We start from the raw sequence: 23,661 nt of genomic DNA, 5'->3' as shown, positions 1-23,661 counted from the left end.
ATTTAGCATTCTCCAACTCTACAACATTTATGTAAATTCTGCAAAAGTACCTTTGAAGATAGAGAATCTGTAGCTTACCAGCCACAGGCTAAAAAATATCTTCCCACCAAACTTTTTTCCCCCCTAACATGTATTGTCGGGTATGATCAACTGGCCTGGGAGTGATAGATAATAGGCTTTTCACTGCTAATGCTCATGGAAAATTAAGAATGTTGAGCTGAATCACCAGGAATGAAGAAGTTGAAATGCAGGTTCTATATACACACTTATCTCACCAGCAGCCTGATTCAGTTTTTTGTTTACTTCAGTGAGAAGTCTTTGATTCGAAAGCATGACAGTTTTAAAGAAGGACTGGAAACCTGTCTTCCAGTAACCTACATTATGCATCAAAATGTTGCCTTCCCAAACATATACTGTATCCATGGAAATCTATGTTGCTTGATACTATGTTATTTATTTATTAAATTTGTATACTGCCCATCTGTCTACCAAGTGACTCTGGATGGCTTACGATACCATAAATTATAAGATTTAACTATTAGGCATTAAAAGCTAAAGCAATTAAATTAATATTAAAACAGATAAAAAGCCAATGCATAGACAGGTTGGAGGTGAGATGCTGTACTAATCTACTAGCCACCTCCAAAATGGTGGATGCCAAGTTAGTAGGTAAAACTATGTTTTTGGCTCTTTCGGAAAGTCAAGAGGGTAGGGGCAGATCTCAACATGGGGTGTGGGGGCATGATATTCCAAAGGGTGGGAGGCACAATAGAAAAGATTCTTCTCTTGACCCCACCAGACACAATTCCTTGGCCAATGGGATCCAGAGCATACCTCTTCTGCCAGAGCGAGTATATATTCATCTGTCTATCTCTCTTTTGTAAAAATCAATAGCTCACTAGAGAATTTACTTTCTTTTAAGTTGCTTGGCATTTAATTATTTTATTCTGCTTTCCATTGAATTTTTCATATGAAATTTGGCATAGATGCTTTTGAATATTTTTTTAAAGTGGTATGGACATTTAATATTTACCGTTTGCTAATACTTTTTTTCAAGGGCTGGACCAAATTTTATGAATTTTCTCTATCTGATCTTCGTGCAGGATATGATATTATTGACAGACTATTTGATGGTGAGTCGTCATATCCTTAAGGAATCCTTGTTCCATTATCTGGCCTAGCTTTCTGAAACAGTAAATATGTAGGTACTTTATTCATTATGATGTTTATTGCTCTCGAAAGTTGGCTTCAAATTAATTATTAAAAAATGCAGGCGTGTACACACATAAATGATTCATGAATTTATTGTATATAAGAAAATCTTTGTACAACAATCTGGAGCTCAAAACTAAAAGTTATATGAACAATTATATATAACTGATGGCTCTGAATAAATAAATATATTAATATAATTGTTCTCATAACTATGACTTGTCCAATTGTAGATTTATATGTTCAGCAGTTTTATTTATATATTTAATAATGCATATATTTAGCAGTTTTGAGGAACTATAAGGAAAGAGGCAACTGACTAGAATCCATTAGGCAAAATTGTTAGGGCTCCATAAGGATATGTAATGTGGAGAATGTCACAATTAAATGAAAGCATTAGATCATCTGCATAGACATGAGTCATATGGGAGCAGAATTTATTGCTTTCCTACATTAAGTTAAAGATTAACTAAAAAAATAATCTGCCATCAAATCATTGCACTACATTGTAACATGCTTTATATTTACTCATTTCAGGTGCCAAAGATTTTCAGTGGGAGTTTGTGCATGGTTTATTGGAAAATGCTATTTATGGAGGTCGCATAGATAATTACTTTGATATGAGGGTCCTGCGATCTTACCTGGAACAATTTTTTAACTCCAGAGTCATTGCTGACTCAAATTTCCGGGGCAAGAAGATGAGCCGATTTCCTTATTCTATTTCGCTACCTAGCTCTTGCAATATATTGGTAAGTATGTTCCCTACTTATCAGATGGTCACGCTAAAATTAATTCTCTTTGGCTTTATTAAAATTGTAGATTATTGTTGTTTTTGATTCCCAAAGTAGCTATTGAGGCTATTGATGATGTGTTTTATCTACTGACCTGTTAAAAATTATTGCCCTATAAGCCAGACATGTCTGATTAAAACAGGAACTTTTTAGTAACTACCACGTCAGTTGCATTGTCACAACTTCCAAGCACAGCCTCTCAGATGCACACATATACACAAATTTTGAACATGAAAGGAGCCACAATTTTAAGCCCCCCCCTTTAACGTTGTTGTTAGCCAAGAAACAAAACTAAAAGCATGTATTTAAAGTCACTGTCGACAGCCATTTAGTTGTGTTTGACCCTTGGCCGCTCGATGGATCAGCACCCTCCATGCCCCTCTGTCTCACACCACCTCTTTCAGATCCACCATGGTCATCCCGGTGTCATCCTTTATACTGTCCAGCCAGATGATGCTAGGGTGACCCCCTTTTCCTTTTTCCACTGATCACTCCCAACATAAATGACTTTTCAAGTGAGTCAGCTCTCGTGGCATGACTGAAGTATCACAGCCTCTGTTTGGCGATCTTGGCTTCAAATCATAAATTTGGTGAGGCTCATCTGGGACTTCTTCTAGGAATCCATGGGATTCATAATAGTCGCCCCCGGCATCACAGTTCAAAAGGATCCTCCCTTCTCCTATTTGCCTTTTTCAGAGTTCAAGCTTCACACTTCTTTCAACTATACTTTTAACTTATAATAAAGTTGAGTAATAGTTCAACTGTTATTCACTAGTTGAATAATAAGCTTAATAATAGTTTCATTTTTTTCTGTTTCTAGTTTTTAAAGATGCATCAATCATTCTCCAGCACTTTGTTAGATTTAGAATAGAAAAGAACAGAATTCTTTATTTGCCAAGTGTGAATGGACATACAAGGAATTTGTCTTTGGTGTATATGCTCTCAGTGTACATAAGGAGAATAAAATACATTCATCGAGAATAAAAAGATACAACACTTAGTGATAGTCAAGGTTACTAATAAGCTATCAAATTGTATTAGGAAATAAATAAAAACAATATAATTGAAAGATACAAGCAACATGGTTATAGTAATAAGTGGGAAGAGATAGATACTAGTTAGGAAGAGAAGAATAATAGTAATACAGTCTTAGTAAATTATTTGACAGTGTTGTGGGAATTAGTTGTTAAGCAGAGTGATGGCATTCGGGAAAAAGCTGTCCTTGTGTCTAGTTGTTCTGGTAATTCTAGGTAATTCCTTAAGGATTATTAATTTAATAATCTAAAATTTATTTCCAAAATGTATAAGCCACATATTTACACATGTTTACTGCTACTATTTTCTACATAGGATTACCGCCATGTGATTGAAAGCCTTCCAGAAGATGACAAGCCTGATTTTTTTGGCTTACCTGCCAATATTGCACGTTCATCTCAACGAATGATCAGTTCTTTGGTAAGATTTGGAGTTTTCCCTATTGGTAGAGTTTTATGGGGAAGAAGTTAATTACTATCAATAATGCACATATCATTTATAAAGAGACTGTGTCTTTTTATTTGTAAGTTAAATCAGTTTTCTAAGAATTGGAATGGCATACATTATCTTCCACCAAATCTTAGTTCCCTTTAAAACTATAGTAAAAAAACAAAACACTTCACTAGCAACATTCCCTGTTATGAAAGAGCTGAGCCTCAAACAGAGCATGTGGTAACTCTCTGTGCACATATTGAATGGTTATCAGCTTCTGGTGTGTAAACCATATTGATTCCTTAAATATGAGAAGTGATTGCTACTATAGTAATGCATATTCATGAAAACATAAATGATGTTTTTCAGTATGTACAAGTATTTCCTTACTGAGAAAGTGATGATTATGATTACTAGTCCCGTCTTCCCATTGTTCTGCTGATAGCAAGAAACAGGACCTGTGAAGTTTTTACAAAATAAAACACTCTTTTCTAGAAATTTCTGAAAAATGTCTTTGTTCACAAATTTGTGACGTCCCTCCATTTAGAATCACATGCTACATTTTAGTAATTTCCTTAGGGATTTCTCATAAGCATTTCTTTGCTTCATTTAAAAAAAAAAAAAGCATAGCAGAACTGAATAAAATTAGCAAGCCAGTTGTCCTCTGAATTTTGTCTGCATAATTAATGTCAAAATGGAAATGTAAAGCCAATTAGAGCTGAAACCAAGTCCAAAGAATGAGAGAGAAAAAACAATCACTCCTAAATCAGTGCCTCATCCTACAGCACAGAGAATCCACTTTGTAGAACTTGAAATTAGCTTTTGATCGGGGTGGAATGCTCCCGGTTTGGACCGGATTGCCCGATCCGGTAGCGATGGCGGCGGGTGGTTCTGAGAACCAGTAGCAAAAATCCCTGCCCCACCCCCATGCCCAGCTGAGCCACACGATCATCAGAGGCTTTTTTTTTTTTTTTACTTTTAAAAGCATTTTTTCTACAACATCTTCAGCCGAAAAAATGCTTTTAAAAGTAAAAAAAAAGCTTCTGAGGATCGCGCGGCTCAGCTGGGATCGTCAGAGGCTTTTAAAAGCATTTTTTCTACAACCTCTTGAGGTTGTAGAAAAAATGCTTTTAAAAGTAAAAAAAAAAAAAAGTTGGCCACACCCACCCAGTCACATTACCCCCCCCCAAGCCACACCCACAGAACCGATAGTAACAAATTTTACATTTCACCACTGCTTTTGATGCTATCCCTTTAGAAGAATATATATTGAATGGCAGTTCAGTACAGCCTAGCAAGAATTTAGGTAGAATATGAAGTTGGAGTTCTTCGTCAAAACAATTTAAGCACGGCTTTATTCTGGTTTTTTAAAAAGTAAACAAAATTATGGACTTTACCAAGAGAAAATAGACTAAAATTTATTTATTATTTATTTATTGGTTCAATTTATATGCCACCCTTCTCTGGAGACTCAGGGCGGCTTCCAATGTGTTAAGCAATAGCTTTCATACTTTTGTATATACCTGATTAGTAGGGCTTTCGCCCCCCCCCCAAGTGGTGTTCTTTTTTATACAAAGTCAGTTTATTGCCCTCACAATCCAGGTCCTCATTTTACCTACCTCGAAAGAATGGAAGGCTGAGTCAACCTTGAGCCTGGTGAGATTTGAACTTGCAGTAATTGCAGGCAGCTGGTGCTACTTAACAGCACTTTAGTCTGCTGCACCACCAAGGCTCTATGGACTTCTTTACCATAGGAAATAGACTAGAAAAGTTAAAATGATTTTTTTAGAAGAACAGTAGTCTATCTATCTATCTATCTATCTATCAATCACATGTTGTTCCCCCTCCCCACCCCCCATCTCCCTCATAGAGGGACTCTGGGTGGTACACAATAATAAAAAAGACTAATAAATTAAAACTTAAAAACAATATATAAAAATTGAAGATTTAAAGGCGGCAAGGGGGATTAAAGCACTGTTAAAAATTAATTAATTGAAAGCTGAAGGGAGGGCTTTTGGGGAGCCAACCAGCCCTACGGATGTGTGCTATAGTTCTATAGGTTCTATATTGATATTATTTTCATTCAAACTGCTGAATTTTCATGTTGCAGTACATAGTGAAATATGTATTTCAGATACAGTTTATTTGAACCCTATGTTAAATGTGTGAGTTGTGTATATTGTCTGAATGGTATGTTGTGACTATTCTGTCTCCTCCTTGTACTTCTCTACTAAAATGTGAAATTACATTGGCAATCTCCCTGGGATCCGTATCTTATGCAACTTTTAAAATTTATGTTGATGTTCCTATCATTTCTGTTTAGATATCTCATCCTTCCAGAGTAGCATGCTAAAAACAAGAAATATTTAGACAGCCAATTTAAATATTGTCTTTATTTAATCAAACTTTTAATTTAGGAATGGCATAGTTAGCATTTTTACAATAACAAATGTTTAAATTCTCTAGAATAGCTCAATTATTTTTTTGGTAGAGAATACAAAAATTTGCGGCAGCACAATGTAACACACTGCAGTCATAAAATCTCCCGCAAAGCATAGCATCATAATGTACTATGATAAAAGAAAATGAATAAGATGACTTCTCTAAAAATGGGAAGATCAAAGAAGGTAAAAGGTGATGGAACAGTACTGGTCAATGTATATTTGTATACATTGTATATAAGTGTATATAAGCTTTGTATATAAGTGTAAAGTGTAAAGGACAGGTGTGCAGTAAATAGAATGGAAAACTCATTCCTTTGGTTCTGAGGATTTTCCAATCAAGAAATGTTTCTAATATTGAATAAAGCAGCAGACTGTAGAAGAGATTTCATCAGCATTGGGAATATTATAATAAAGTTCCTTGAGGGAATGACAGGAAGTACATGTAAAGCAAATAATGCACCCAAAAATTGTAATAATTGCATTATATGGCTCATTATGAGAATTATTTTGTATTTTAAGATGCTGGAGGGAGCATGTCTAAAAAACAGAATCTTCAAATTACTAAAAGAAGTGATAGTTGGCATTTAAAATTCTTTTGATAGTTCATTAAAGCTTCTATTACTGCTAAAACGTTTAGCAATGTAGGCATTTTTCTGAAGATGCTCCATTCGTCTGTATATTGTTAAAATGCCTATCTAGTACTATGACAAGACAAAGACTTCAGTATCCCAGAAACAAAGGATAATATAGGTACCTTAAATACTGGAAAAATAACCATTTTGAAATCAACTGCTGTGAAGGAAATGGGAGAAATCCAAATTAACTCTCCCACAAGAAATCTGATGGAATAGGTTAGTGGACTCTATGAAGCATTATATTGGCCTGTTTTGATAGCCAATTTGAGAACAAAATCATGAAAAAATAGAAGTAAGGTTAAAGAGAATTATTGAATTATCCTAACGTCTATTTCTTGAGCAAAGAATAGAAAAGCAATTTATATTTTTTGTGTTATCAATGTTCCGAAGGAACTGTGTGACGTCTTGAAATGAGTGATAGGTCAACTACAGTACAACTGACATTAACTCTGGCTTCCCATTGCAGAGATTTTTTTAAAAATAAAGCAATTTCTTAAGCAAGTTGACAAGTGTTTTTGGCTTATGTACTATACTTCTGCTTTCCCGTCAATATTACACATACACATATGATGGCAAAAAGTCAGAAGTCTGATGGCACATTTTCAGACTAACCAGTTCACTTCATCTGTGACATCTACAACATTGAGTCTGTTGTAAGATCCAAATTGAATTAGGTAGGATAAAGCAAACAGAAGTCAGGGTTGGTTAAACAGATTAGATGCTAAACCATTTAAAAGTACCTTATCAAAATTAACAATTGTAATTTGATTGTCTTTGTTGAGATGTTGTGAGATTGTCTGAAACCTTTTGATGAACGTGAGACTCAGTGACATCTCTCTTCCTCAGTAAAAGGTGATTGGCAATGAAGAGGTGGATGGGAGGATAGATAGATAGATAGATAGATGGATGGATGGATGGATGGATGGATGGATAGACTCATACACAAACACATACAAAAATACATACCTACAAGCTACCAGTTTTGAAAAAAATCTGTTTACATGTTTAAAAGCAGGCCTTGCAGTCTTCCAGAGGATTGGTAGGCACATCATTTAGAATGTGTCACCTTGATTTCAGAAGCATTGGCCAGGTATTTTGCAAACAGATGCTTCTGTTTAAGCCAGGTATTCAGCCTCTCTTCCAGCCTCAGCCAAAACAGCCATAGAGAGCCAACAGCCAGATGGGAAACAGCTTGCCTAACTAAGCAGCAAGAACTGGGCAAATTCTAGACTTTGATCATGCCATCATCCACGTTTTCATTGTATTATAGATTGTCAGTAGCACAAGATTTGGGGGTGGGAGTAGATATCATTTAGCAGTGGAACAACTGAAGACAACTTCATGGTTTAGGGATGAGATGGAAATGATATTGTGAAAATGTATTCTTTGAAAACAATTGCTGAGAAATATTTCTTTCATGGTAAGGAAGGATAAACGCTTAATCTTAATCTCTTTCCCACTTTCTCTTTCTCACACAAGCAACTGGAGCAGTAGAAGTGTACATATTCAGCTGGGCTGTTTATGCCCAATATATCTTCTGTTGCTTGCTAGTTTCTTGGAAGTGGAGGACAGAATCTTCTTCATAATGACATAGCTTTATGTAAAATGACCATATTTTTATAACATGCCGTGCATGTTATATGTGACATGTGACTCTTCAAAGAAACAAGAGACATTGTGTTTGGAAATTTGATAAAATTCAAAGCTGACAGCATGAATGTAGTTTTTCTTTTACTGTGACGGAAAGATTCACTCTTAGTTTGCTTAAGTTAAAAATTGCATGAGCTAGCATGTTTCCTGTGATTTGTATTCAAGCTTTTAAGACCTAATTCCCTTGAAAAAAATGTGCTGATATAGTCTTTTGACACAATAAAAAGCCTACTCGTTTAACTTCTGATATTTAGTAAAACCCTCATCTTCCAAATAACTGTCATAAATTATAGTTCAGAGACATGGAAAATTAGAATGCATATTCTAGAAGATTACTAAAATAACTGATGGTCTGTTAATATTCACTCTTCTTAGAAAAGAGATGACAATGGAACCAATTTCAAGTAGAATAGATTCAGTACCTTTTTTTTTTGTATGTGTGGATGATATATATACCTAATGAGCTGCATACAACTTTGTAATGATCCGTATCTAGCATATATTTTATTGTTAGAATTGTGTCCTGGCTTTCTTCTTTCAGAGTTTAAGGTAATATATTATGCTGTCCTGTTCACTAGCGCACACATGTAACGGTGGTTTGGTAGGTTTATTAGTATTCTACAGCAATTCCCTTTACCAAAAACCCAAAACTGTCCCAATTAAGTCCAGCCAAAAGTAGACCTATGCTAATCTACAGAGTAATGACCAATGAGTCCACAAGATACTTGGTACCAAGCTTCCCAAACAAGACAAATCCACCAGGCAAAATTAAATCCACAACATAACAGGTTCATGAGGCAAGAAAGGTCCAGAGATCCCAAGGCCCGATCCAAAGTCAAGGCACAGTGGCAATCCAAAGCAAGGCAGGGATCACAACATACAGCTAGAAAATGAACACATTGTTCCCAACATCGCCTCCATCTGTCTGCTGCGCTAAATAGCCAGCTTCTGGTGCAGCCCATCAAGAAGGGCAAAGCTGCCTCCTTATGAGTAATTGGGATGACCGTCACTGCTCCTGCCTTTTCTGTGCCCTACATGTTCTCGGATCAGATGCAGAAGGCAGTTCCTCCTCCTCATCACTAACCAGTTGCAGCTCTTTGCTTTCCCACCTGAAGCCTCAGGGCTGTCCTCCTGCAGCTGAGCTTCAGCCAAATCCCTCTCAGATGGCTGCTTGGAGCCATTGTCCAACTCTATTCCAGACATGCCCGGAATTGGTTCATCTTTCTCCAATCTGACATCTGGAGATGTATCTGGGGACACATGCTGGGGAGTCATCACACATCCAGAGCTCTCATTTTCTGTCTGCCTGTCTGTCTAGCCAGCCATCTAGCTATGAGCAATCTATTTATTTATTTATCATATTCATATGGCTGCCCATTTCACAGAAACATGACTCTCGGTACTATATAATAGTGAATTAAAAAGAAAAACCAGTAAACATATAACAACTGTCATAATTAAAAGCTACAAAATACACCTGAGCAAAGAAGATAATGTTGGCCATAGTAAAGGAGCCATAATAGGATCCCCTGGAATCTCCAGGCCTGACAGCATTGCCAGATCTTGAGAGATTTGCAGAATGTTGAAGGGGATGGAGCGAGACCCACTTCTAGGGGGAGAGGGGGGAGATAACATTCCTTGGGGGGGGGGAGAGAACTGTGATGACAGAGCAGAGAAGGCATGTCTCTTAGCACCACCAAGCCTAACTCTCTAAAAGATGGAAAATAAATTAGTCTGAGACAAAGATTACTTAAAACTACCCAGTGATTTTCTGTTGTTAAGGTGATCTCACCAATTCCATTGCAATTCTTTAACCACTGTAGGAAGTCCTTGATTTAGGACCATAATTGAGCCCGGAAGTACAATTGTAACTTGTGCCAGTTTTTTAAGTAGCTCATCACATGACTGAGTTAATTTTATATATTTTGTAGCAGTCATTACCAGAATCGCCATGGTTATTAAATGAATCATTAAAAGAGCACCACTGTCATTAAGTGAACCCAGTATTCGCAATGGTTGGTTTTTTGCCAGAAACTGAAACATGAATCATAATCACATAAATGTGGGCCAGTTGCCGAGCACAGAAAATGTGATCATGTGACTAGGAGGGGAAGGCTGATCATCAGAATTTCAAATTTGGGCTGTAAGTATCTTTTTGGATCCAACATAACTTTGAATGGTCACTAAGCAAACAGTCATAAGTTGAGGACTACTTAAATACCATTCTTTTTTCCTTTGAATGGTGCTTACCTCCTGGATCTTTCAGTTGTTTCCTTGATATGTTTTACTTTTACCACTATCCAAATTGCCCAGAAAGATCTGTTTCCTTATAAACATTTTATTGCCTGAGCAAATGCTGAGCCTAAATCCTGATTCCATTTCTTACATAATTTCTTTTCACTGTTTTCTATGTGAGATTTTAACATGGAGAATAGTGTTTATAAGGAGACTGTAAGGTAATTCAAATTAGATAGTTTGGCTAATTTAAGTATAATAAATTAAACTGATTTGACAAGAGTTTTTTAGTCCTGGTTATACTGGAAAAGAAAGAAGCATCTAATTTGGAGATCCTATACTGTTATAACTGTAATTTAGTTTATTGTTCAGCAAACGTATCAATTTCTGTTTCAATTTCTGTTAAGGAGAAAAACATTTTCATATACAAGGTGATTCATTTTCATTAACATTTAAAAATGTGTGTCTCGTTTGTAAAAAAAAGTATTAAAAGTTTTCTCCTCTTTCTTCTTAAATTGAAACTCTTCTGTCTTAAGCACTAATTTTCCAGAATGTGTAGCAAATAAGTTAATAGCAACAATTATACAATTTAAAATAATACAGATTACAAATTAGTGAAGCTTCATGTTCTAGCAAGTGTAATCAATTGTTTTACTTTCTTTTGATAAACTAAAAAGTATCCAGTTTATTAAACAAAATGAAACATTGCATCACTGCACATTTTTAAGTTAGAAACTCTAACAAAAAAATACCAAAGCAAGTGAACTTTAAGTACTTAATTCAGAGTACTGAATATCTGAATAATGCAGCTTCATGAAATGAGATATGTCTCATATAGATGTGCAATAGATACAGATAAACAGTAGTTAGATATGGGATGACACAGACACAGATAACAAAATGTCAACGAGACCAAGCAAAACGAATTTTCGTGTGTGAGCTGTCTTTATGGTAGTCTGTAAATATTAAACTGAATCCACATTTAATTGTGCTTAGAATAGATTTCACTGACTCAATGGAACTTAATTTAGGCATGATCAAACCATTGCTAAAAACACAAATAATGATTTTGAAAGATACTTCCTGGCAGGTTGATAGCCCCTAGCTGATTTGTTCATGTTATTTCCAAGCAAAAAACCGGATATCCATAATGTCACCAAAAGTGAAACCTGACTCAAGTGAATTGACTCAGTTATTTAAGGGATACTACCATTAAAAAAAGAAGAAGAAGAAGATAAAAGAGATGTTTAAACATTTCAACAATGGTAAATTGTAATGTAAATCTCAGATATAGCTATGGTACATATAGAAACTCAAATATTTTTATAATAAAATAGTGCACTGCATTTTCTACTGCATTGTAACCTATACAAGGAATATATTATAATATTCCTTTAGAGAACTCTGAAAAGCTGACTGTCAGATCCTCAAATAAACATAAAAAGGATATGGATATGGATATGGATATGGATATGGATATGGATATGGATATGGATATGGATATGGATATGGATATGGATATGGATGGCTTGTCCTTGCAGATACTTCTTGCTTAATGACAGTAATTTGAAGCTGAATTTTCCACCATTAAGTGATGTGCTTATAAAAACAATGTCGTATAATGTACTGCTTAGTGACAGCAATCTAGCAGTTTATATTGCTGTTGTTAAGCAAGGATTGCAACTTTCTCCTAATTTTCCCATTGACTTTCCTTGTTTGAAAGTTCAAGAGGCTGACAAACAGGCCAATGGGCAAGTGAGTTCTACAGAGTGTGGCCAGGTGGCCACATTCAAGATTTTAAATGTTGTAGTGATCTCTATATACATGATAGTTCTGTATTTGAATATTTTAAATTATGTTTTCATTAGAGATAAATTCAAAGTTTTCTCAATAGGACTTCATGATCAGCATGTTTAAAACTATCATGCAAAATATATTTCCAAAATCTGCAATTAAACATTCCATTATCTTTTCTTAATTACTATTTGTTTATAATTATCCCATGATTTACAACTTCTAAAGGTTTACATGCCTACAAGAACAAATACGAGACAGAGGCAAATTCCCAAATAATTATTCAAACAGATTTGATTTCAAACATTTTACAAATTCTAATTCCAAGATAACCAGCTTTATCTCATATGAATTCTTGTGATCAACATTTCTTTCTTAAGATCTCAAACAAAAGTGTCAAGTTAATCCTTTGTAATCAGCTTTAACTATCTCTGTTAATTATTAATATAAATAATCAATTAATGAAAACACTCTATGTTAAATATACTTGCAAGCAACAATTGCTCATTTTGATGAGAAGTTTCTCATAGAATTTATGGTTAAATCTTTATTTGCAATTATGATCTGGTTCACACCCTTCCAAATATATTTATCAAAATATATACAGGAGGCATGAATCTCTTCTATAATTTTATTGGGAATCGTCTCCATATTCTCGTTTGTTTTTTTCTCTTATAGGTAATTTCACAACTTCGGATCTTGAGTAGGTCTGTAACTGCCGGTTGCAAATTTGACAGAGAAATCTGGTCAAATGAGCTTTCTCCAGTCCTCAATCTATGGAAAAAGCTTAATCAGGTAAGATCAGCTGGAGGATAGCAAAAACTCATTTGATGTTAATAACCATATTTTTCATACATATTGAGATTATATAAGCAACAGATTATTCCTCTCAGGATATACAACATTATGCAAAATATAGTAAAAGAATAAATTATGGTAAGCCAAAGAGATTGAAAATATGAGATGAATGAAAAAAAGAAATTATACAACAACAACAACAACAACAACAACAACAACAACAACTATTATTATTATTATTATTATTATTATTATTATTATTATTATTATTATTATTATTATTATTATTATTATTTCTATACCACCCTTCTCCCGAAGGACTCAGGGCGGTGTACAGCCTATTAAAACACAAAAATATACGGATATCAATTAAAAAATAATTTAAAAGTAGTGCTCAATTTACAATCAGTCGCAAATTACTGTCTGAAATTATGAGAGACTCAGGAATGATTATTTAATGGCCCATCCTTTAAGTGGTGACTGCTGCCCCACCCTTGTGGTAACATTATCACATTTTGGGTGCTTGACAACCTGTTCTTACAACTAGTTACCAAGTGTCCTGTGATCGTGATTGTGATGCACCATTTGCAATCTTCTCTGCCAGCTTCCCCAGAATTTTGTTTCTGATGAATATTAGAGAAGAACTTGTTTTATTTATTTATTTGTTTGTTTGTTTGTTTGTTTATTTATTTATTTATTTATTTATTTATTTATTTATTTATTTATTTATTTATTTATTTATTTATTTATTTTATTTGGTTTATATGCCGCCCTATCTCCCAATGGACTCAGGGCGGCTCACAATAATAAGAACACAAGCCACAATACAAAATAAAATCTAAAATCTAAAAAATTTAAAATTTAACCCTTAAAACCCCATCAATCCAGGTCGAGGGATATGAAAAGCCAAGTTTTTAATTCACGGCGGAAGGTGCGAAGGTCAGGCGTTAATCGGAGCTCCAAGGGGAGTTGATTCCAGAGGGTGGGCGCACCCACAGAGAAGCCTCTACCCCACACTGTCTAGCCGATGGCACCCTGAGCAGGCTCTCTGTATGGGTGCGAACCGGGCGATGGGATATCGTTGCTGGCTGTAGGTGGTCCGCCAAATATCCTGGACCTAAGCCATGTAGGGCTTTATAGGTCATCACCAGCACATTGAATCTCACCCAGAGGGCAACCGGTAACCAATGCAAGCTGCGCAGGAGGGGTGTAACATGGGAGTATCAGGATTCTCCCATTACAACCCGCGCGGCTGCATTTTGCACCATTTGAAGCCTCTGAGTGGTCCTCAAGGGCAGCCCCATATAGAGAGCATTGCAGTAGTCAATCCGTGAGGTGACCAGCACATGAGTAACTGAGCGTAGGGCATCTCGGTCCAAGTAGGGATGCAACTGATGCACCAGACGTATCTGGGTGAATGCCCCCCCCGGTCACATCGTTATATGATCTTCTAAGCTCAACCGTGAATCCAGGAATACGCCCAAGTTGCGCACCCTATCTACAGGGAACAAAACTTTACCCCCTATAGTCAGCGATGGCACCTCTCCCCTTAACTGAGATGCCGGTACCCACAGCCACTTGGCCGGGTTGAGTTGCAGTCTGTTTCTACCCATCCAGACCCATACCGCTTCCAGGCACCGGGCCATCATGTTGAGGGCATCACTGGGTTGGTTTGGGGTGGAAATGAAGAGCTGAGTATCATTAGCGTACTGATGATACCTCACCCCAAAACCATGGATGATCTCCCCTAGCGGTTTCATATAAATGTTGAACAGGAGGGGTGAGAGGACCGACCCCTGGGGCACCCCACAGGTGAGGGGCCTCAAGGTCGATCTCTGTCCCCCTGCCAACACCGCTTGCGTTCGACCTGAGAGGTAGGAGGAGAACCACCGTAGAACAGTACCTCCCACTCCCAGCCCCTAGAGGTTACGCAGCAAGATACCATGGTTGACAGTATCAAATGCTGTCGAAAGATGCAATAGGACCAGAACAGAGGAATAACCTCTGTCCCGGGACCTCCAGAGATCATCCACCAGCATGACCAATGCCGTCTCCGTGCTGTATCCAGGCCTGAAACCTGATTGGTACGGGTCGAGGTAATCCGCTTCATCCAGGACCAGTGGGAGCTGACGCACCACCACATTCTCGACAACCTTTGCTAAAAAGCGGAGGTTGGAGACTGGACGAAAATGACTTAAAACAGCTGGATCCAAGGCCGGCTTCTTGAGGATGGGCCTCACCACCACCTCCTTCAAGGCGGTTGGGAAGTATCCCTCCCTCAAAGAAGCCGCTATCACTGCCTGGATCCATCCTCATGTCACCTCCCAGGCTGAATAAACCAGCCAGGAGGGACACGGGTCCAGCACACAGGTGGCCGCACTCAGCTTCTCCATGATCCTGTCCACTTCCTCTGGGGTAACAGAATTAAACTCTTCCCAAATCACAAGACCCGCTGTCTCACCCCCGTCTGACTCTGACCAGTCAGAGCCCAAGCCGTTCCAAATCTGAGCGATTTTGTCCAACAGGTGCTGACCAAACTCCTCTGCTCGTCCCTGTAAAGGATCTTCCCTCACCCTCTGATTTAAGAGGGAGCGGGACACCCTGAATTGGGCAGCCAGACGATTCTCTGCGGACGTAATGACATTGGTGAAGTAGCGGTGCTTTGCTGCCGCCAACTCCACCAGGTAGGCCCGTGTGGCCGACCTTAACTGAAATCGGTCAGATTCGGAACAACTGGCTCTCCAACGGCTCTCTAGGCCTCGTCTACGCTGCTTCATCCCCCGGAGCTCCTCGGTAAACCAGGGAGCCAACCAGGGTCTGCAACGAGTCAGAGGCCGCAAAGAAACGACCCGGTCCAGAGCCCCAGCAGCTGCCTCTTCCCAGGCCTCCACCAGGTCGTGGCCAGGGCATGGGAGAGAGAGAGAGAGGGATGATCCCAAGCTCCGTCTGGAACCTCTCCAGGTCCATCAGGTGCCTGGGGCGGAACCAAGTGGTTGGTTCCGCGTCCCAGTGAGGAGGGGCGGCGTAATGGAAGCTAGCCGAAGGAGATAGTGGTCGGTCCATGACGGGATAAATAGAAGGCGATCCCCCAACGAACTCCACTCGCCACCTCTCCAAGACAAAAACAAGATCGGGCATGTGGCCCCCCCCCATGAGTCTGGCCCTGATATATATTATAATAGATAATTATTTTTGATATTGGAATGATATTTTATGCTATTAGTTTCTTTATTAGTTAGGACAAAAGATTTGGAGTATATACTTGAACTTAAGACTGATTTTCAATCCTGTGATTCTTCTATTGCTAAAACCTTTATACTTTTCTAACAAAATCACAATTATTAAAATCACAAAAGTCGGATCGGAAACTGGAAGGTAGATTTGGAGTAACCGTAATTAAGTTTTGAGCCATTTTTTGTGAGGTCAAGGCTCCCGAGCCACAAAAACTAATCTGAAGAATTAAAAACGAGTTACAGTTTGGTCAGATTTGTGAATGTCAAATTTTCGGCGAATACATGAAACAAGAGGCTTAACACATTATGAATAGATTGCCATTTTGTCTGTGCAGAAAAAGAAGCAAAGGGTTGCTGTTAGGATATAAATATTTTCAGACTTTTATATTTATATCTATTGTGCAGTAAGTACTAAGTCTGCCCCTTTAAAATAATTATTTCCTCTTCCTGCATCACTAGAATCCCACTCCCATCCTAAGCAGTTTTGAAAATTAATGCATTGGGCTGACTATAGCTTTGCAGCCAGAATTGTCTCTCAAATAGGAAACACAGCATTAAGTTTTAGAAGCAGTACAATAATCCATACATTGTATTGGATCCAGAATTAATGAATCTGAGGTCTAATTCATATTAAACTGACAATTTACTTGTGACAAAATTTAACTTCCATTAATTTCAGCCAGAATGTCTTCAAGCTCTAATCTGATAACTTTAAATTAATAATCAGTTAACCCATTTTAGAACCCGTGCATTAGTTCTATTGAAATATTTGTGCTGTAATTTTATTGACATTTTTGTTGTTTTTGTTTCCACTGCCATTTTTTAAAGATTTTGTTGGGTTTTTTAATTGTTATTAGCCACCCAGAGTCTTGCTTGAAATGGATGGGCATATAAATTGAACAAACAAACAAAAATCAACATAAACTATAAAAAAACATTAATACTAATATGTTAAGAAATTACATAGATTATTAACATAAGTGACTAAATAAATTAAGAGCAAAATAATAGTAAAGAATCCAACTGCACTTCATAAGGCAACAAAAGGCCAGAAGGGCCCAAGCTCACGTTACCTCAGATGGAATGATGTTCCACAAGTTGGGCACCATGACAGAAAAGTTCTTCCTTCTGGGCTCCGCCAGCCAAACTCCTTAGCCACTCAGAGCATGCCCATTCTGCCAGACCAGGTATAATAGGTAGAAACGATTGAGAAGAAACCCATATGTAGCCATGGTCTTAAGCCATGAAGGGCTTTAAAAGTTACTACCAGCATCTTGAATTGCACTGAGAAGCACACTGGAAGCCAAAGATGCTTGCAGAATAGTAATGTAACATATGTCAAAATAATAATAATAATAATGCCATTAACCGCCCACACCACTGTATTTGGAAGCAAAGAAGCTTTCAGAAAGACTTATTACAGGATATGGCTTTAACAGTCATAATCAGCACTTTGAATTTGGCAGAGAAACAAATGTTGTTTAACAAATGTGATTATTATATAGTTTAAACCATCAATTTCTACTCTAACTTTTGGCAATTGAATTCCTCACCATTTGTAATTTCCAACATCCTTCCAAGGTGGCCTAATAGATTGAATTTTCCAATTGCCTAATCTGATCTTAACTTCATTCAAAGTTACAGAAAAGCATGCATTGTCACCGCTACCACTTGAGTACATGATATTAAGGCCAGGCTGAAGGAATGCTGTACCATCCAGAATAAGAAAAAAATAATCTTTCTGAGAATTGTGATTCCGGGGAAATTTTTCCTGTCTTTATATATAATATATATGAATTGTCTCTTCATAGTAATTGACAGAGTGGCCTTGAATTTAAGGGAGAATTCAATTAACCTCAGTTTAACCTTTGCAATTTACTGTCATATCTTCTAATTCAGATTACCAATTCTTAGTTAATAATTCAAAATCTTTCATTTTGAAGAGTACAATAATATAACTGCCTCTTTTTGGTTTTTTGCTTTCTGCTTGTTTCAAGATCCTGTGCCCTTTTTCCTGTTCTGTTCATTATCATTGCAGCAATGCAGTCATCTCTAATTCTGAGAAAGATATTTTTCCAGGATACTTAGATATATATTTTGACGGATAAGAATTATGTCAATTATATATCCCTCCCCCCCTTTCTGGGATCAGTATCTATTTCTGTATATTTTCAAGGATGATCTCATTCAACCTATTAACTGAACATGGGTGGATTTTGTCTTTTAGAATTCCAATCTGATTCATCAGAAAGTGTCTCCTCCTTCTGAACGTCAAGGATCTCCAATTCTTTCATTCATTATCTTAGAACAATTTAATGCCATTCGCTTAGTTCAAAGTATTCATTCGTCTCTTGCTGCTCTCAGTAAAGTAATTCGAGGAACCTCACTCTTAAGCTCAGAAGTTCAAAAATTAGCCAGCGCTTTATTAAACCAAAAGGTAAGATGTTTCAATTCTCTGTGTACAAGGTGCATAATTCTTGAGTAAATAAAATAAACTCGAATCATATCTAATTGAGGAAGTATGAAGTTTATTTATTAATCAAAGAGATAAAAAGCTTTCCTATCCACTGTGGAAGTGCAAATGAGATCTGTGAATTAGAACACTCAGCAAGATTTTTAATGGTGATTCTTTTTTTCTTTTTTTCAGTGCCCTTTAACATGGCAGAGCAAATGGGAAGGTCCAGACGATCCTTTACAGTATCTGAGAGCTGTTGTAGCACGAGCACATGCTATTCAGGTAGTGTTCCATTGCAACATTATTCATTTTTTTTTAAGTTTAAAGGTAAAGGTAAAGGTTCCCCTTACACATATGTGCTAGTCGTTCCCGACTCTAGGGGGCAGTGCTCATCTCCATTTCAAAGCCGAAGAGCCACCGCTGTCCGAAGACATCTCTATGGCCATGTGGCCAGCATGACTAAATGCCAAAGGCACATGGAACGCTGTTCCCTTCCCACCAAAGGTGGTCCCTATTTTTCTACTTGCATTTTTTACTTGCTTTCGAACTGCTAGATTGGCAGAACCTGGGGCAAGTAACGGGAGCTCACTCTGTTATGTGGCAATAGGCATTCGAATCGCTGAGAACTGCCGACCTTTTGATCGACAAGCTCAGCATCTTAGCCACTGAGTCACTACCTAGTAGGTTTATAATATGTACTAAAAACTTTTACGTTATATGGTATCCTTGTTGCTTTTTCATCTTGCACCACTTCTTTCATAGAGCCAAATACAGGAATTGGCTCGTTTAAAATATCACACAGAACTGTATCGAGTGTATGTTTTTATATTTGAATTCCTTTGGTACATTATGGATAATAGTGCAAAATGCATTGGGGCTTCATAAGGAATCAGTGATGTCAGGCCGTCTTGTAGAAAAAGTAAGCTGGAAAATTTCAAAGCCTGCTGATCCTGGTGCAGGTGTGACCTAGTCTGAGTTTGCAGAAGTTGTCCCTCGGAAGCTGTCCACAGAAAATAAAAGATACATAAAGTGTAACAAACAATAGCAGCAGCCACAACACAACATTCTATGCCTTTTCTTCTGGGTTTTTAAAAAATATTTCTGGCCCTCAACATACAGTTTCCTTCATAAAACAGAAACAAGAGTGCTAACAAGAGCACACATCTGGAGTTACTGTTCATGTATTTGCCCTCTGTTTGAAAAGGCAGCAATAACAAATCGATATATATTCCTTTCTCTTTGGTGCTGTGCTATAATTCTATACGCGTATTGAAGATTGTGTTCTCTGTGACGGACTGATATTTCAATAGGAAAGAGCTCATGAACATTTAGCTGCTGGTGGCATTGTTTGGAGTGAAAAGCTAGGTATTTACCAGCTGTTGGGGGATATAGTTCCCAGCTCCATTGGAAGAAGGATTATTTTTCTTTTAAAGCTTTAAAAAAAAAACTCTCAAAGACAAAAGGGATAAAAGGCAATAAGAAAGATACTCAGAACAGATTGATTTATACAATAAATTTTCCATTCTTTTGCTTATCCTTAATGTACAGAGTGATGTTGCATCTGCATGGGCATACAGTTTGAAGATTACTGAAAAGGCGAATATTAGCCATATGCAGTTTATTTAAATATTCAGAGGCAGAGTTATATAAAGTGCCTTGTTTTGCAAAATCTCTTTTCTCATCAATTTCCATTATTAGCTCCTCCTTACATGAGCTAAGTTTGCCCAACGTGAGCCTGGAGAGCGACTTTCATGTACTGTGTACAAAACTAATTTGAATCATTGCTGTGTGCATAGTTGATACAAGCTGCTTTTTTAAATCTCTCTTTGGTTGTCATATTTTTTTCCAGAGAGGCAATGAGTTTACTTTTCTAGAGGCCCAGATCTGTTAACCGTTGAATTAGGATAGAATGGGTTTCTGTCTCTGACTCATTTTAACCATTTATACCATGTTTCTCCAAAAAAACGACCCGCCTTGAAAAGAAGCCCTATCACGTTTTTGAGTACATGCAATCAAATTAAGCCCCACCCACAAAATTATCCATAATTAGGACCCCACCCAACCTGGGGTGCAGGGGGTGGGGCGAGGCACACAGGTAAAAAATAAGCTAGGATGGGGATGGGGGAAAGGAGCTGCTTACTTACTTACTTACTTACTTACTTACTTACTTACTTACCAGGCCTTGCACACCTTGACATCTGCCTCGCCTTCTTCTGCGGCCACTTCTTTTGCGTCTGCTTGCCGCCACTCGCACACATTTCCCTGGCCTCCATTTCGCCTTTAGATTCCTGCCAGAAGGCATCTGTAGCTGATAAGAGTTCCGGGTCGATCTGGAGCTCTGTTATCGACTGCAGATTTATTTATTTATTTATTTATTTATTTATTTATTTATTTATTTATTTATTTATTTATTTATTTATTTTTGAATTTGTATACCGCCCTTCTCCCTGAGGACTCAGGGCGGTGAACAGCCAAATAAAAACATCAAATACAAATATTAAAACACAGTTAAAAAATATATATAGATTTGGCCCCATTAATTAAAACGATAAATAAAACAAAACAATTAAAACCCTTAAAAAGAAATTAAGCCAGCCCGGCTTGTTGAAAAAAGAAAGTTTTAAGGGCACGGCGGAAGGCACTGAGGTCATGGATTCTCCTTATCTCAGGGGGCAACTGATTCCAGAGGGTGGGTGCCCCCACAGAGAAGGCCCTCCCCCTGGGGGTCACCAGCCTGCATTGTTTGGCTGATGGCACCCCGAGGAGGCCCTCTCTGTGGGAGCGCACGGGTCGGTGGGAGGTCGTCGGTGGCAGTAGGCGGTCTCGAAGATAGCTAGGCCCTATGCCATGGAGCGCTTTAAAGGTGATAACCAACACCTTGAAGCGCACCCGGAAGACCACCGGGAGCCAGTGCAGTTCACGCAGGAGTGGTGTTACATGGGAGCGCCACGCTGCTCCCATCACTACCCGCGCTGCTGCATTCTGGACCAGTTGGAGCCTCCGGGTGCTCTTCAAGGGGAGCCCCATGTAGAGAGCATTGCAGTAATCAAGGCAAGAGGTTACGAGGGCATGAGTGACTGTGCACAAGGAATCCCGATCAAGAAAGGGCCGCAACTGGCGGATCAGGCGAACCTGATAAAAGGTCCCCCTGGTTACAGCCGTCAGATGTTCCTCCAAGGACAGCTGCGTATCCAGGAGGACTCCCAGATTGCGAGCCCTCTCTGTGGGGGCCAAAGACTCGCCCCCAATAGTCAGTGATGGAGTCAACTGACCATATTGGGATGCCGGGAACCACAGCCACTCAGTCTTGGAAGGGTTGAGCTTGAGCCTGTTCCTCCCCATCCAGATCCGTACAGCCTCCAGGCACTGGGACATCACTTCAAGGGCATCGTTGGGGTGGCCTGGGGTGGAGATGTACAGCTGAGTATCATCAGCGTACTGATGGTATCTCACCCCAAAGCCACGGATGATCTCGCCCAGCGGCTTCACATAAATGTTGAACAGGAGGGGCGAGAGGACCGACCCCTGAGGCACTCCACATATAAGAGGCCTCGAGGTCGACCTCTGCCCCCCTGCCAACACGAACTGCGACCGGTCGGAGAGAAAGGAGGAGAACCACCGTAACACGGTGCCCCCCATCCCCAACTCTTCCAACCGGTGCAGCATGATACCATGGTCGATGGTATCAAAAGCCGCTGAGAGGTCTAACAGGACCAGAACAGAGGAGCAACCCCTGTCCCGAGCCCTCCAGAGATCATCAACCAACGCGACCAATGACTTTTAAGAAATTTCTTGATGCTATCTCTGTCATGATATTTTACCTTGTACACTTTTCCCAGTCTACCATATATTTTTATTGAACATTTATTAGGTAATTAAATTCAAGGAAGTCATTCAGACCCATACATTTTCTCAAGTACTTTTATATATATTTTTTTTTAAAAAAAATTGTATCTGGAATATATGCATCCTTTGCATAAAAATACAAATAAGAACATTTCACACAGTCCGAAAACATTTGTCATGCTAAGTGAAAACAATATTTAAAATCAATATTTTTGATATTATAAAATACCTTGACAGGCTCTCTAATTTAAAGGCTTTGATTTAAAGTCCTATTCACAACACGTCCCTGGACTCATATTGCATTTAAAAGGTTATTATTGCCTGTTCCCAAATTCATTCACATAATAAACTCCCTACAATTATCTGTAGCGGATGGATATTGCATTAGGAAGTACTATAATAAAAGAGTATTTTAATTTTATTATTTCATCTAAAATTGCTTTACTCTTGGGAACGCACAGTGAAATGAGAAATGCACTCGCAAATTAACATTTCAGGTTGTCATATTGCTAAGGATTATTAGAGATATTAGACAACTGTATGGACATGAAAATATATTAAACCTTGGGGAAGCCGTGTGACTTAATACTTTGTATCTAATAATGTCATGATACTTGATATATCAAAGTTTGCAACCCTGGGAGCATATCTTGCAATGTTGCCTACAAATAATCTTCAGGATCCAATCTGGGCCGGTCACTGGGACCAAAGATTTTGTCTTCTGAGCTTTCGAACTCGTGCTGGAGCCCATCTTCAGGGAACTTCTCTCTACCGATTAGGCATTCCAGCTCTCATTTTCTCATTTTTTTTATATCTTCTATTTCATTTTACTTTTTCCTAGCTTATTCATTTCCTTTCATAACCATCTGATAACGATTACACCAATTTTCCTATTGCTACATTACCTTCATCCTTCCACGTCCTTGCAAAAAAAAGTTATCTTACCCTAGCAAGCACTTTGGCTTTGTTTGAATTGTTTTCAATCATTAGCATTCATTTCTCTTGCACAGAATTCTAATACAAGGGCTTCCATTGAGGCTATAATGTTAAAATCATGGACACACAGTGATATTGTGTCAGAGCTAGTATATAAACTGTACA

At 38.1% G+C, this 23,661-nt stretch overlaps 1 protein-coding gene across 2 annotated transcripts in view; it reads left to right on the top strand.

The window, feature by feature from the left end:
* DYNC2H1 (dynein cytoplasmic 2 heavy chain 1) overlaps positions 1-23,661 on the top strand; it is a 152,252-nt gene that overhangs the window by 113,948 nt on the left and 14,643 nt on the right. For both annotated transcript variants that reach the window (XM_070943969.1, XM_070943968.1), the window contains exons 80-85: positions 1,058-1,133; positions 1,750-1,961; positions 3,354-3,458; positions 12,907-13,023; positions 18,487-18,696; positions 18,907-18,996. In XM_070943969.1, the coding sequence (XP_070800070.1) occupies positions 1,058-1,133; positions 1,750-1,961; positions 3,354-3,458; positions 12,907-13,023; positions 18,487-18,696; positions 18,907-18,996 (810 nt within the window). The remainder of the gene's footprint in view (positions 1-1,057; positions 1,134-1,749; positions 1,962-3,353; positions 3,459-12,906; positions 13,024-18,486; positions 18,697-18,906; positions 18,997-23,661) is intronic.

The sequence above is a fragment of the Pituophis catenifer genome, unplaced genomic scaffold (genome assembly GCF_029215685.1).
Source record: "Pituophis catenifer annectens isolate HBS135680 unplaced genomic scaffold, rPitCat1.0.hap2 SCAF_4, whole genome shotgun sequence".
In the NCBI taxonomy this organism is placed as follows: Eukaryota; Metazoa; Chordata; class Lepidosauria; order Squamata; family Colubridae; genus Pituophis; species Pituophis catenifer.
Note: the sequence above shows the minus strand (reverse complement) of the source record. Positions and strands in the feature narration are given on the sequence as shown.